The sequence below is a fragment of the Epinephelus lanceolatus genome, chromosome 13 (assembly GCF_041903045.1).
Source record: "Epinephelus lanceolatus isolate andai-2023 chromosome 13, ASM4190304v1, whole genome shotgun sequence".
NCBI lineage: Eukaryota > Metazoa > Chordata > Actinopteri > Perciformes > Serranidae > Epinephelus > Epinephelus lanceolatus.
In genome coordinates this window covers 23,322,663-23,338,226 of record NC_135746.1, presented here as the reverse complement: position 1 = coordinate 23,338,226, position 15,564 = coordinate 23,322,663, and the positions used below count along the sequence as shown (strand labels likewise).

Sequence of the window (15,564 nt, the reverse complement as noted above, 5' to 3'; positions counted from 1 at the left end):
TGTTTACAGTCACTGGGAGGTGACCCCCGCCTGCCTGTCATCTCTCTGCCATCCCTGTGCTGGCGCCCTTTAAACACCTTTTGTGGTCACCTATTTTTTATTAGCTCTCAGCCAGACTTGATTGTGTATAGAGGCAAGGGGCTCAACATGTAACCAAAGAACATGGATGGCAATGGCATTTAATTATTGATTAAAGGCGGACCTGCAGGTTTGGTGGCTGAACGTGGAAGCAGGAGGTGAAAAGGCCTGGACAGCAGGAAATTCAAACCTGATACTTTCCCCCATGGTTTATGGTTTTTTCAGAACGGGCAACCTTCAGCGGCTAGAATAATACATGGTTGTGGGGCTGTTTGTCCATGAGGTATCAGTAGGAGTTTAGCCTACTGTATTGGCCTCAGTTTGTTTTCAGCCACCTCTGAGGGCACAGCTGACAAATCCTGTAATTGATTGCCCCTTTGCTTGAGGCCGTCAGCTTTCCGACACGTTTCATTCAGCACATAAACCTGTCAGAGATGAAATGAGCTAAAGCTGCCTGCCACAGTCGGTGTTGCTATGTAAGATCTCAATGTCATCCCGGTGTTTTTCAGTTTGTCATATTTTAAGGTCATTCACACATTACTCACACATCCTTTTTATTATCATGTTGTCCTCTAATCAGTTGCATTTATTGTGTCACGGAGGCAGTCTTAGTGCCGCAGCGAGACACCAAAACTCCTGCGAATCAAGGCCGGATTAATTTGCGTCCCGCAGCAACAGAGCAGAGAGCTACAACACAAAGAAACTACAATGCTATTTCTAGCAAAGCTAACGTGTTAGATGACATATGGAGAAAATGTACCACATTTCCATATATGATGTAATTGAGTGAAATCCAGGAGCTTGCAGTTGATTAAGTGGGCTTGGACCTGCATACTGTGGAGTGTTTGATTTGCCTGTGCAGTGTTCCAAGCGCTGCGCTGATTCAGTCATGTGTGCACACCGTCGAGTATCATAAAAAAACAGGCGATGGTGAGGCTGGGACAGATGCAGTGAGAAGTCTCAGGTGAGCACTGTTCCGCTTCACGAGTCCATATGTGACAGGGGCCCAAATCTTGCAGTTGTAAACAGCATTGTTCTGCTGGCTCACAGTACAGCAGTTTGTTCTCACATCACTTGTGTATGTGTATTTTTCAAACAGTACTATGCAGAAGTAGAAACACAGCAAAGCAGTCCCATATATTTGGCTATGTGTGTGCTTTTTAGTCATGTTGGCGGCATGGCTCGAGGAATGGTAAGGTTGGTCCCCACTTTGATCCACACCAAAATATATCAACAAGTCTTGCGTGGATTGCCTTGACATTCAGATGTTCTTGGTGCCCAGAGGTTGAATCATACGGGCTTTGATGTTTGATATTTGTGGTACTGAGTGAGTGAATATTGAAGTACACAGTTTTAATGACTTTCTGCTTCAGGATTGCACTACTAACATAAACCCCAGCCAATAAGTAGCATATACGCAATGAATTAAAACAATGACATACAGTGATGTTGGTAGGTTTTCAGTGTAGTAAGCCCCTTGGACCCACAGGTGGTCATTTGAATGGGTCCCCAACAAAAGGTGTTTTCTGTCAAACTGTAGTGTTTAACTTGTGTTTGAGGTTTTATGGTTATAATTGTGGTTATATTCATGTTTAAAATGTATTTGAAAGGTAAATAAAATCCCAAATCTGACAACTTTATTTACAAAACCACAGACTATATCTCTATACACAGTCTTATGTACAAAACATTACACAAATGTCACATCTTTAGTTGAGTTTAGTGTAAAGCACCATGGTCACTGACATGAGTGAATATAGCATCTGCTGTCACGACAGATGTTGCAACCTAAGATAGTAGGAATGTCTGGAGTAGTATCCTACTTCTTTTTGAATTTGAGTGTATTTTATGAACCTTTAAAAAACAATGTTATTGTCTTCCGGTGGTCCTTGTGGACCTCTGTGACGCCCTTCTGTCTTTACCACAAAGTAGGGATGCTCCAAGCTTGAGAGAGCCGGGGGTGAGATCAGGTGGGCGTGTGGACAGATGTCAGATGTGTGCAGAGCACCAGAACAAAAACACCGACACATCACTGACAGTACGATAATAACATTCAAAACACATGTCCCTCTCAGTGGTTTCTATGACAGAAGAGTCACCCGGCGGGGCGTCAGTGGCTTAGTGGTAGAGCAGGCGTTCCATGTACAAGGCTGTTGCCGTAGCCGGGGTTCGACTCCAGCCTGTGGCCCTTTGCTGCATGTCACTCCCTCTCTCTCTCTCTCTCTCCCCCCCTTCATGCTCATCTGTCCTATCAATTAAAGGCTTAAAAATGCCCCAAAAAATTTCTAAATAAAAAAAAAAGAAGTCACCCGGTGCCACTGTTTCAACACGACATGCATGGCGCATGTAAATATAGCCTACTATTAATTGCAGTTCAAGCCATTTTCTGCAATACCTACATTGCGCATGTTATTGTGTTGAAGGTAAATTTTCAATTTCAATTTTATTTATAAAGCCCAATATCACAAATCACAGTTTGCCTCACAGGGCTTTACAGCATACGACATCCCTCTGTCTTTAGGACCCTCACCTAAATTTTCAATATGCAGCCCTCAGTGAAATGTCTCTATAGCTAATAATTGCCAATTAATTTGGTGAAATGGTGCAGCACCTGTTCAAAACATGCCTGTTTGACATACACTTAGCGATGGTATTTATTTTCTAAATAGGTGTATCAGTTGCTTGCCTTTACATTTGACATAACCACTGTTGTTATAAAGTCGAGCATGGATTTAATTAGCGGAGGTATTTTTGCAGGTGGTAACATAGTTAGTGTTATAAGCTTAAACTAAACTTAAAACTAAACTGACACAATTTAAGTTGCAATGGCAACGAGTGGTGCTGTTCCTGTATGCTATCTGCTTGTGCCGTTGACTTCAGGGAAGTAAAGAGAAGTTTTATTGTAACAGTATATCTGTCATCCAGCAGCAAAAGCAAACTCAGTATACAGAGCCCTGAAGCCTCGCCCCTGCTGCTGCACAGAGCGCTGTTGGCTTGTTTATTAAAAATGTATTATATTTAGCATGTCGTAAGTCCAAATTCAACACTGCATGTCCTTGGGTCCCAAGTAGACGGGATGGAGTGTTCTTGAGATCGGCGATGAACGCGCAGACAGACAGATTCCTTGCTAGATCGGCTTCAGTCCTGTTCCCCTCAGGATGAATTGTTAACTTTGGTTTTCCCTGACGTTTAATCAAGCACCATTGTCAGAAAATACTTTATTTCATGACCAAACTAATGACTCTTAGCTTCAGCCGTACTTAGCGTTTGTTGCTAATAGGCAAGTGTTAGCATGCTAACACGCTTAACTATGATGGTGAACATTGTACTTGCTAAAATTTATCACTGTTAGCATCTTGTAGCATTGTCATTGTGTAAAAAAGCAGCATCTAGGCAACACTAGCTGACAAGGTTTGGCGCAGAGCCCTCATCAGGCATCAGGGTATGTTAAAAACAAACAAACAAATAAAAAACATATATACTCTACAAGAAAAGCTGAATTTTAATCAGTTATCCAATGAGAACTAGACCTGCTGCACCTTGACCACTGTGACTCCCTAACCCTGTGTGTAACCCTTACACACATTCATTGTGCATGACTGTAGACTCTCAGATATGTTTGTTTTTCTCCAGTTGGATAATTTATTCTGCCTGCAGTAAGGATAACCATATCTTATCATATCATAGCTGTGGCTCGTGTTAGTAATACGCTAGTGATGCTGCAGGCCTCTTACAAGGAGAGACAAGATGTGAGCCTGCCGCTCGGGCCCAAAAGGAACAGGTCGGACAGAGGCCGCTCACCACAGATGCCGGGTCCCGTTAGGGAGACGGCCAGCTTCTGTCTCTAGCCAGGTGCACTGTGGAGCGGTCTTGCTCCCAGAGATGTGAGCCGTATGGTGGTACCATGATCACACTGTGTTCCAGCTGGAGCTCTGGATGATGGATGATGAGTCCTCAGCATGGGAGGTGTTTCTGCCTGCTTGCTTTAATTCTGTATGACTTCAGGCTCTTAATATAGCTCAAGCTTTTACGTCAGTATTTGAGGAGGAGATGTGATGTTTGACTTTTTATTTATTTATTTTCTGCATGAATAGGTATGAAGTCATTGGTTGCCGAGTGGTGTGACATACCGCAGGCTGAAGATGATTTTAAAATGTTGAGCGATTTTCAGTCCTTTGAAAATTCAGAGCCCTTGATGTCGTCTGAGTTTCCAGCTTTTTTTGGATAATGATCACAGACTGCTGTTTAATTTGCATTTGACCCTCTCTGGCTGCGGCGCCCTGTTTTTAGGTACACAAGACATTTTTTTTGCCATATTAGATAATCCAGTGGGAAGAGATGGAACACGAAGAGAAGGAATGACACTCCCATAGGTACCACGACCAATCCGATTCAGCGTAAGCCTGCTGAACCAACAGGGCACCCCAGGCAGGTCGGCTCCTCTGAGACCGACACCCATCGTGAAATCCCTCGGCGCTCTTGGGGTGGGTCGGGGACATGTAGCTCGCTGTCATGCTGCTGATGTGTGTTGACGATGACATTTCCTCTCTCCTCAGCAATACACGAGTTCCCCGATGACCTTTTCACCTCCAGTGAACGTAAGAGCGGGGCCGTTCTGCTCCACATCGCGGCGGTAAGAGGACTTTTTTTTTTTTTTTTTCAAAGCTGCTGCACCTGCATCACCCATCACATCAGTCCCCAGTCGACACTCCCAGTAGAGCTCAGCTGTTTGCAGGTGGATGTTGAAGCCTAACTGCTTGTTTTTATCTTTTAAAGCCTGGGCAGGAAGGTTTGGGTTATGGGAGCCGTTTTTGCTCAGCCAGATTGTAAAGATGCCCCAGAGGAGCTTTTTAATGCTCAAGTGATTATATACTCATCATATTAAAATTATCCGCCACCCATTTTGGTGCTAGAAGGACATTATATAGATGTAAACTCACACTCAGATGTGAGGAAGATATAAAGAATAAAAAAAAAATAAATGGGTGAAACAGTCCAGTAGGAGGGGAGACAGGGGTCAGCTGGCACAGAGCTATTTTCTCATCCTTTTAAAGGTCACAGAAACAAAAATGTAATATAAAGTTTGCTTGCTTCACCTGGACTCATCTACTATGTTAAAACATCTGAATGTCACTAACTTTTGGTGAGGGTGACATTTCAGTTTTATAGTGTGGAAAGTAAAAAAGGTGCTCTGTGGACTAAAAGTATAATAAACTGTTAGCTAGAGATATTGGAAAGGTGTTCCTTACGGTCACTAGACAGAGGAAGCTACATTTTGCAGTAAGATTTGAAAATCTGTGATAAGTTATGGCTTGTGTCCACCTAGTGTCTTTCTTCAGCAGAAAAGCAGTGGCAGATTCGGGGAGTGCTACATCCTAATGCCTCATAAAAAAAGGCACTCCCAGCGCTTTTTTTTTTTTTTTTTTTTTTTTTTTTGAAGACGTGAGTTTGTTTCTTTACAATGACGCTATCTAGGTAGCTAATGCAATGCTATGTTAACAGAGGGCTGACTAAACGGTCAACAACAAGGTTAAAACAGTGGGGTAACATCCAGTGTCCGCCGGTTGATCTGATCCCACAGATGGACTTTTCTGTCTCGGTTGTGACTGTAGTGTGGTTAAAGGAGTAGCGTGACATCACCAGTGCCTTTCTAAGAAGTTCCGAGATTTAGAAGCGCTTGGAGTGGCCGCACAAAAATGGTTGAGTACTCTGATAAAAGGTGCTGGGCGTAGCACTTTTTCTCTACACTCTCTCACCGCTGGAAACAGTTGACGAGACGCCGGTGATGAGAACAAAACGCTATGTGGACACAGGCCCTAATGGTAGCTGGCTAACGTAATTTTATCACAAAGTTGGGTTAAATATTAGCATTGGTTGTTTGGAAGACTGATTTTGGGGTTGGAAATGTAGCTGTTGTGACTGTAACTGTATTTTTAACGATTAAAAACAGCATTATATTGTTAATTTTGTGTTATTTTGAATGGTCAATAACAAAGGTAATTAGACATTCCTAATGATGAAGTGAATTAAATTGTTTTGTTTAAAAAAATGAGCAGATATTCAATTAAATGTTCATGTTTTGTGGTTCTTGTTTGAATTAAATATTCCAATAAATCATTTAGAAAACATTTGTATATTAAAACATAATAATTTATAGCTGAGACCTTTATTTCCAGCTGGTTAGAATATTCTAACAAAATATGCCAGAGAAGTACTGCAGAGGGTGAAAAGTGTGCCAACCAACCCCGGTCTCCCCACTTTTGAGCATGGAGGTTCACATCCTTGATAGAGGGAAGCTCATTAGTGCTGGGGAAGGCTGTGGGATATGACTGAAAGCTCTCTGAATAGCCAGCTCTGTGCGTTTAGTATATTATATCATAAATGTCTCCTTAGTTATTGTAGCAAAGGCACAACCACATTTAATAGGGCTTGTAATATAGTAGACCAAATATGCCCTACTAGCATCAGCCTCACAGTTGTTTGAATGTACTGAATGCACGTTGTAACATCTGAGCAACTACAAGACGTCATTAATTTAATTTTACAGTTCTGAGTGTCGTAAAGCGATGATGTCTCTCAAAGGAGAGCTTTAAACTCAGGAGCGTGTGTGTGTGTGTGGAAACCTTCATAAATATGTCAGTGCTGCTCTGAGTGTTTTTAGTCAGAGTTTAAATTTAAGAATGATTGATTAGAACAATGCTGAGGCAGCTGATAAATGCAGGCCCAGGACAGGAAATAAGGACAGACACGTGTCCATTATTTATATTGTACGAGCTGCTTCCCCACATGAAAAACCATTATCATCTGCGTTCAGTCATGCTAAGCTCCACTGGCTCGACATAAAGCCACCTGTGGAGTTCTGAGGTGTTGTTCAGCAGGAGGTTTCGCTCTTCATGCTGGATTTAACTGGCTTTAAAAAGTTTCCTTTTGTCAATTGCAATCCAGGGTTTTAGTCAGGATTTGAGAAATGCTGAAGTCATGAGGACCCCCCTCCTGGCACACTCCACATCCTGCTCAGAAAAAATTTGACCAGAAACCAGAAATGAAATGGACATTAATGGATTTTTTATTTACGCTGTTTCAAAGCCTTCTCAAACTGCTGAAACTTAATAATGTATTATGTTGTTGGATTCTAGGATAGGTTCACAATTTTTCACATCTGACTTAAAGTTGTAAACTTTTCCACTGCAGCTCAGCAGGAGAACACAGAGGGGATTTAATACCGAAAAAGACTTTTACACTGGCAGATACACACTTGATTTGTCTTATACTTAATCTGCTGACTCCTCATATTAGCTTCAGATTCAACTTTGAATACGAGGGCTATGGATTTTTTGTGTTAAAGAATATATTTACTACATTTTTTACATACATCACAGAGCAAAGTAGCTCAGACAGGACGTGACAAATAAAATGAGTAGTTAAAAATAAGAAAATAGTGGGCATTACATCATCCCCGACCTTCATTACCTCCGACAACCACACAAAGGCAGCTACAAACAAAAAAAACAAGCTATATAGGCAAATGGCAAGGTTACAAGAAGTCAGGTTTACAGGCAATATACAGAGACTAAGCCAATTTAGGAAACCCCTGTAATATGGAAGATGACAACGTAGATCCAATGTACTTTAAGCAAGGGTTCCAGACTTTAGAAAGAGTCTCTGCGGAGGAGTGAAGCACACAAGAGATATATTCATTGGGAACACGCTGCATTATAAGATTGTTAGAGCAACATGCTTGGTCCAAAAGAGCAGAATATTTAAGGGCTGTGGATTCTGTCTTTTACATTGGAAGCACATGAGGAAGGGATCTCCTAAAAGAGGAGGAATGACCACAGCAAGCAAACCTGTTTCAATGTTCATAGGGGCACCTCAGAAAATGTGAACTTATCCTTAGAGTACTCAAATTAAAAGGGCAGGTCCATCTGTGTTCTTTTTTAAATGGAACCTCCCAGTCAAAGCACTGTTAGAAAGCAGTGACGTAGGCTACAGCACAGATTAAGGCTGGTCTACAGCTGCCTTGATCATTTAGTTTAGTTGTTATTGCGTGACTTTTGGAACCAAACTAATGTGGCGTCCACAGCTGTACGTTTATATATGGCAGAGACATTGTACAGAAACTTATGTCAGGTCATGCAGGAAAGGTTTTTAGAGGTGGCGTGGGAAAACAGCACTTTGAGGCTAAAACATGCAGACCAAATTTGAATTTTCGGATTTGAATACATCAGGAGTGCTACTGGAAATTTCACAATGATATAAAAATCTCAAAAAACAAACAAACAAAAAAAAAAAAGGAGCCAGCCTTTGAACATGTTGCGTCAAAAACCCTCAACATGTGTATGTTTTTAATTGTAGAGCACCTGGTTGCTGAAACCTGTAAAGCCATAAAGAAATAAAAGTACATGGAGGGGGATGACCCCATTTTAATCAATAGTAACTCCGGCCCTGAACGCACCCTGTGTCTATTGACCTTTTGTATTCACAGGACAAGTTCAGTGACATAAATGAGTCAAGCATCTTTTTTTAAGCACTTCTCCCCATAGAGAGTTATATTAGCACAGAGATCCTCACCTGGGACACTCAGAGTACCAGTCCAGTTTACTGCGCTTACACTTCGTTAAATCTTTGTGTCTCGCACTGAAATACGACTTATTGTCCTGGCATCACTGCTGAGAGGAGTAACATAAAGTGTGTGGGGCCTCTGATCATACTGCAGTCCTGCACTGCCCCCTGTGGATAGCATAGAGCAGAGCACTGCTACTGAGGCAGCCAGGCCGTGATGATGTCACAGCTGATCTATAATTTATAGAGAACGCCTCTGCTACTGAAATAGGCTCCTCTCTCACATCTATCCTGACAGATCCTGTAGATTTCTTTAAAATGTAAGCGAAAGCGGCTTGTAGCTGAACTGACATTTGATTTTTAATGCAGGCTTTATTTTAATTGGGCGCTCTGCTTTGAGAATCCCCTTCACCCGTCCTTTAGCAAGGGAGTATCTTGCTCTGCCAAGGCTCTATTAACTCAGCTAATTTCTGCTGATTAAGGGTGTATCTACACAGGGACACACTCACTGATTCTCCTCACACATATACACACACTTGAAAGTTCACTCTGCTGCTTCTGTCTCCAGGCCCTCTACATGTTTCTGGCCCTCGCCATAACATGTGACGAATACTTTGTGACATCGCTGGAGAAGATCTGCGAGGTACTTTGGGGGGGGGGGGGGGGGGGATCGAGATAGTGATCAAACTTTCAGTGTTAACAGTCACACAGTGCCGGTTAATCCTCAGTATAAACAAAGACGTCTTTGTTTTGTTCCTGCAGAAACTAGATCTGAGTGAAGATGTTGCTGGTGCCACCTTCATGGCAGCTGGCAGCTCTGCACCAGAGCTCTTTGCATCTGTCATTGGTAGAGACACACACACACATATACAGACGTACAGTATGTGCATACACTACAGACATTCCCAGATGGTTGGTGTCACCGCTGATTCTGATTGGCTGTCTCTCCCCCCTGTGCAGGTGTCTTCATCACCCACGGCGATGTGGGGGTGGGGACCATCGTGGGCTCAGCAGTCTTCAACATCCTGTGCATCATCGGTGTCTGTGGGATCTTCGCTGGACAGGTGTGTTTGTGTGTATGTGTAGGGAGTGACTTACTGCTCTGGCTGCATCATTCTGTTTATTTATAGACTGCAGGAGACCACATGTGTGGCAGAAGTTTTTTGCTGAGGGGAAACAAAGCCATCTGCTTCAGTTAGCTGTCTCAGAACTGGTTTTAGTGGAAATGAAGAACTAAACTCTGGAGGCGTAAATGGATCATAAATCTGTGTTTCTTTAAGTGTTCTCTGTCAAGTAAAATTTACATATTAAGTGCATTTTATGATACCACATGTGTTTACCAAATTGCCTCACAGAACTCTAACACATATAGGTGCAGTTAAAGAAAAGTGTTTGAGGTTCGACAGAGGGGAATTATGTGATTGATTTTTCTTTTTGTGTCATGCACACCTACATGTGCTCAATGGCTTTACAAGACACCATTACAATGACATTCCAGTAACAACCCAAAGTACATGTTATTTCACTGTTCAGTCCAGAAACAGCATACTCTGCCTTCTATCTGGGGCAAAGAAAGTCAGCCACAAAAAAGGTTCCCTTTCTGAAACAAAACTCAAATTTTTCACGACCATCCAACCAAAATAAATCAACATAGATAGAGGTCATCTTACTGAAAAGTGCATTCCTTATCTCTTAATATACAAGACAGTAAAACAAGAAGTAAACCTCAGTCTCAACTTCATCTAAATAATACAACAAACACATTCTGTCCTCCTCTGGGGTGGCGTTAAACCTTCCAGTCTTGAGGGCGGCTGTGCACACATGGATCTTTGTCCTTTGTTTAGATTATACTTCACGTAAAGTTCCACACTGTAACTGTTCTTTATGAGACAATAAGTTCGTATTTTCGGCTTATACCATATGTCAACAGATCATTTTTCTCTAAAAGTGTGGAACATTTTACATTTAATATCCTGAATATGACAAAATAACCTGATCTGGAAAATAAATGACAAGTTGTTCAAATAAAGTAATGATTAAACTCATTAGCCCGGGGATGGCAATGGGAGATATCCCAATTAAATATCTTTATTATTTTATCATGCTGCGATAGTGTGTAAATGATGTTACTGTATCTTAGCTTGGTTTGTTAATATATCCAATAAGCTAAAATGAAAAAAAAAAAAAAAGACTGGTCTACACAGCAGTGAAAATGATAGGGATGAGTGAGCATCCTCCCTCTATAAGTGCTCTTTGAAACGACTATTGTGAAACAGGCAACATATCCTCATTCAACAGTTCGCATGTTAGCTTAGGAAAATGTACAAATGACAGTTGGTATGGTATCCTAGGAATTAGTGCCCCACAAATGACTTTACATCATTACCATAAAGTTATGTACTTCACGTACGCTTATGTAGGCTAGGTATAGAGAAAGAAACATAGTGACGACGTACCGTAAAATGTCTTAAAATTCACTCAAAGTTTTGAAAACCAGTCTCCAGGGGAAAGTCCTGGGGGAGCGTCATGTGCTTTGCTCTTTAGACCTGTCAGTGCATTGGTCACATGAATGCAGCCTTCCCTAATACCTGGCTTGTACACAGATTACTGGCTCATGATTACCTATGAATGAATTAACTTTATTTATATAGCGCCTTTCATGCACAGAATGAAAAAGTGTTTTACAATTGAGCAGCAGAGACAAACAACAGAAATAAAACCATACAATTATACACCACTCATTTAAGGAGAAATCAGATAAATTAAGTAATCACTCAATTATTTAATTAATCGAGTGATTAAAAATATAAAATATTACAACAGACGGCTGCTAGTTATAGGCTGTATTAAAGATTTGTTTTTTGTTTGTTTTTTAGATATTTTTTGGGCATTTTTAGCCTTTTTTAATGGATAGGACAGACGTGTGAAAGGGGGAGAGAGAGAGTGAGTGACATGCAACAAAGGGCCACAGGCTGGAGTTGAACCCGGGCTGCTGCGGCAACAGCCTTGTACATGGGGCACCTGCTCTACCACTAAGCCACCGACGCCCCTAAAGATATATGTTTTGAGTCGTCGTTTAAAACTGTCCACTGAGCCAGCAAGTCTAATATTTAAAGGCGCTGTATGTAAGAATGTGGCCAAAACGGTTACTGCACTCAAATTCAAAATACTGCCGTGAGTCGTGTCCGCTCCCCCCTCCCCTACAGATTCGAGGTTGCTGGACAGCGGCACGCTGGAGACTGATTTGTTTGCCCACGGGCGGCTGCCGTGGCAGGGCCGCGTCGCCACGTCCATGATCTTCGGTTTTCCAGCGGACCGTTCGAGCAAGTCCGGCTTCTCTGCTGCTAACGCTGCTGCCGGGATACAGCTGAGGAGGAGCCAGCTGCTAATGCTATGTACCCGGACACTGCTAATGCTGCTTGCCGTGCTGCTCAGTTGTAACTGTAACTGATGCTGAGACTCTACTGACTGCGTGACTGGTAGACGGCGGTGGGTGGCGCAACAGGCCAAAACACAAATTCAAAACATAAACATGATTTGTGGACCGTTAAATTTTTTTTTTTTTAAATGCGAATATTCTGGCCGTACTATTGTTGTCGGTGAGATCAGTATGTTATTTGAACATTATTCCTTAGTCTCTGTGACATATTAGGAGGATTTTATGACTATTTGCTTTAGATTTCTTACATATAGCTCCTTTAAAGGCAGGGTGTTCCATATTTTGAGGCGTAGCAGCTAAAAGAAGCATCCCCAAAGATTTTTGTAGTGACATTAGGAACAGTAAAAAGAGCACCTATGGAGGATCTCAGGCTTCATGGAGGGACATAAGGTGATAGGGAGTCTGATATAGCAGGGGATTATGCCATTAATAGTCTCTCTATACAGACTCTCCATTCAGTCTGTAGGCAAACTCCGGAGATCTTGCCTCCAGAAGAAGAGCGGAAAACCTCTGGTTTCTGGTGCTAGGCTGTTTGTAGTCCGTGTGATATTGATCAATCATGTTTGAGCCGGCTGCAGTTGTTGCCAGGTTAAACGCTCCATGCGGTGAACTAACGAGGCGGAACATAATTGCCGTCACTGCAAACTCTGAATCCATCGCAATGGCTCAGCATATTTACTTATATATAAACGGAAGTCGGAAACGGAAATTCGCCTCCTCCACCCAAATCAAACTGGAATGCCAAAAAATCAGGGGTCTGCCCCCAGAGGCTGTATCGCCGTCTGCCGGAAGTCAGACGCCAAATACAGCCGATGGGTTCCAAGAATGTGCCATTAAGAGCCATAAAAACCAATAGAAAGATTTTAAAATCAGTTCTAAAAGATACTGGAAGCCAGTGTAGGTTACGTAAAACGGGAGTTATGTGGAGTATGTACAAATTTTGGTAGATTATTTATGTAGGAAAACGTATGAAAAGTGCATAAGAACAGACCCCCCATGTCATGTGTCCAGAATACAAACTGTTCCATCACATGAATGCAACAGGGTTCCAATTAAATTCAGGACAAGATACCTGAATATGCATAAAAGATCTTTCATTCCTCTATCAGAGAATCTTGTAAACTGAAAACATAAAGACGGTGTAAAATGAGGGCCTGCGTTGCACTTATTTGAATACACTTTATGTTTGCACTTGTCTGTGTTATGCCCTTCACATCTGTTTCTGCACCTTTTTTTATGTGGCAGCTTTAATGTCCAACATAAATATCCACTGGGACAAATGAAGTAATCTTGAAAACATCTAAATAATAATTTTTTTTTCCTGGTGAACTCAGGTGGTGATGTTGACCTGGTGGGCAGTTTTCAGGGATTCCTTCTACTACATCCTGTCTGTTGTGGCTTTAATTGCAGTAAGTTTGAACACATTGAATTTATTGATGAACACCAGCCATGACTTTCATCTTTGAATTTGTTTTTTTTTAAGTCTAAGAGAAATGTTTTCCTTCATTTTTCAGTTCATCTACGACGAGAAGATAGTTTGGTAAGTTACTCATCCAGTCCATGTCTAAATGTGAGTGTAACTTTTGAAAGAAGAAATATATTTTTCCCAATCTTATGAAAAAGCTAAATTTCTAAGCAATAAAAATCACACTTAGTGACTTTGCTGCTAAAGCCTTACCTGATCTGGTATGACCGTTAGCTTATGGTAGCTAATGTTAGCAAACCCTTGACAGGTAGTGTTAAAACTAATGTTACTGATTTAGACTTCGATGATAATGTTATAACTATGTTACATTACAAGTTAGCAGTGGCGGGAGCAAGTCGATGTTTTGCAAGTCCCAAATGAGTCTCAAGTCTTTGCACCCACGTCCCAAGTCAAGTCCAACTTCAAGACAGGCAGATCCGAAGTCACGTCCTGAATCAAGACTTACAAGTCCCAAGTCCTAAACCTTTGCCATAAGATCCTGGATATTCTATTTATATTTCACAGTGTGTCATTTTAACCCTCATCCTGTATCTTTCCTCTTATCAGGTGGGAGAGTTTGGTGCTGGTGGTCATGTACGCTGGATACATCCTTGTCATGAAGTGAGTTCTGCACATTTTTAATCACTCAGTTGTTCCTTACTAAATTAATCAATTAGTTGAGGTGACTAATGACACATTCCTGAATTTGTGCATGAGTAGAGATGCTTAAACTCTGTCACACTAACGCCTGTGGGCTGACCATGATGAGTGCACTCAGTAGTTTCATTGAGAGAAGAGTGGGTTTGCAGCTGCAGGGGAGGGTCTCATCCAGGTCCCCGTGTGTGCTGGAGATTTAACTCAGGAGCCTTGTGGTAGAAAGATTGCTCCTCTAATGAGTAATGTTGAATTATGATGCTTATTGGGAAACAGTTTTACAGTTTCTCATTTGTGGGTCTTTGAAAATTCTACTAGATATAAAAATGTATTCATTTAATTCTAGATTGAATTGGAATGAATTGGTTTTTCAGTGCTGCAGATGTTTTCAATTTGGCATTTTAGGTGTTTTAAAGTTTGATTTCAGCAGATAATTAAACGTGAATCCGTATTTCAGATGCATTTTATTTCATAAAACAGCTGTCCCTTGAAACATACTTGACTTGGGGGGGGGGGGTACATATCATATTTTTAGGTCACAATCTGCCTTTTCATCTCCCGTCTCAATCTGTCGCCTTTCAGCTTGTATGAGCAAATTGTTTGCCTAAAATACAGACACTATTACGCCATATTTGTGTCTTTATAGTCCAAACTGCATAATGCCAACCCACGTCGTCCTGTGCCGCTGTCTCTGTCCAGCTGGTAATCTGTGTTAAACTCAGCAGCAGCAGCCTGCTCTCTCCCTGCCATAAGAGTTTAATCTTTCTCCCTCTGCAGTGGCTAAGAGCACAGGCTTAACCGGATCACTCCTCTCCTTTCTCATTTGGAGGAAAGAAGTGCTTACTGTAGGATGTGCTGTCATATGTCTCCCCTCTCCCAAAAATATCCGCTGACCATTTTGGGCTGTTCCAGTCAAAATGGAGTAGAGTGGGTTTTATATAGCCCTGATCAGAGCACTGACTGACCTTCCTGTTACGTCTTTCTTTTCTGTCTCCTCAAATAGCACACACGCTGCCAATTGTGAAAACAAATAACAGCACAGGGCAGAATGTTACGACACAAATGTGCAAACAACAAAAAATCCTATTGATGCTTTAACTCAGGAGCTTTTACTTTTTAATGTCATTAGTCAAGTTTACCTGAGCCAAATACTGACAAAATGTAGCTGACTGTAAAAAATGTAATAAGAAACTGACACTGCTACTTACAATAAATGGTCTTAACAAATTTTTTTTCAACAAAAAATACAAGATTATTTATTTTGAATGAATGGTAAACTCACATCAATGAATAAAGTGATGCTTTAAAACACATTGCCTCTATATTTTGCATTGTGTTTGTCCTCATGACTCAAAATATCCTTAAT

The 15,564-nt window shown here is 41.4% G+C and overlaps 1 protein-coding gene across 4 annotated transcripts in view; it reads left to right on the top strand.

Moving 5' to 3' along the window:
* Positions 1 to 15,564, top strand: part of slc24a4b (solute carrier family 24 member 4b) — a 47,399-nt gene that overhangs the window by 17,742 nt on the left and 14,093 nt on the right. For all 4 annotated transcript variants that reach the window (XM_078173895.1, XM_033648892.2, XM_033648889.2 and 1 more), the window contains exons 3-9: positions 4,635 to 4,711; positions 9,209 to 9,283; positions 9,403 to 9,487; positions 9,601 to 9,704; positions 13,414 to 13,488; positions 13,594 to 13,619; positions 14,112 to 14,165. In XM_078173895.1, the coding sequence (XP_078030021.1) occupies positions 4,635 to 4,711; positions 9,209 to 9,283; positions 9,403 to 9,487; positions 9,601 to 9,704; positions 13,414 to 13,488; positions 13,594 to 13,619; positions 14,112 to 14,165 (496 nt within the window). The remainder of the gene's footprint in view (positions 1 to 4,634; positions 4,712 to 9,208; positions 9,284 to 9,402; positions 9,488 to 9,600; positions 9,705 to 13,413; positions 13,489 to 13,593; positions 13,620 to 14,111; positions 14,166 to 15,564) is intronic.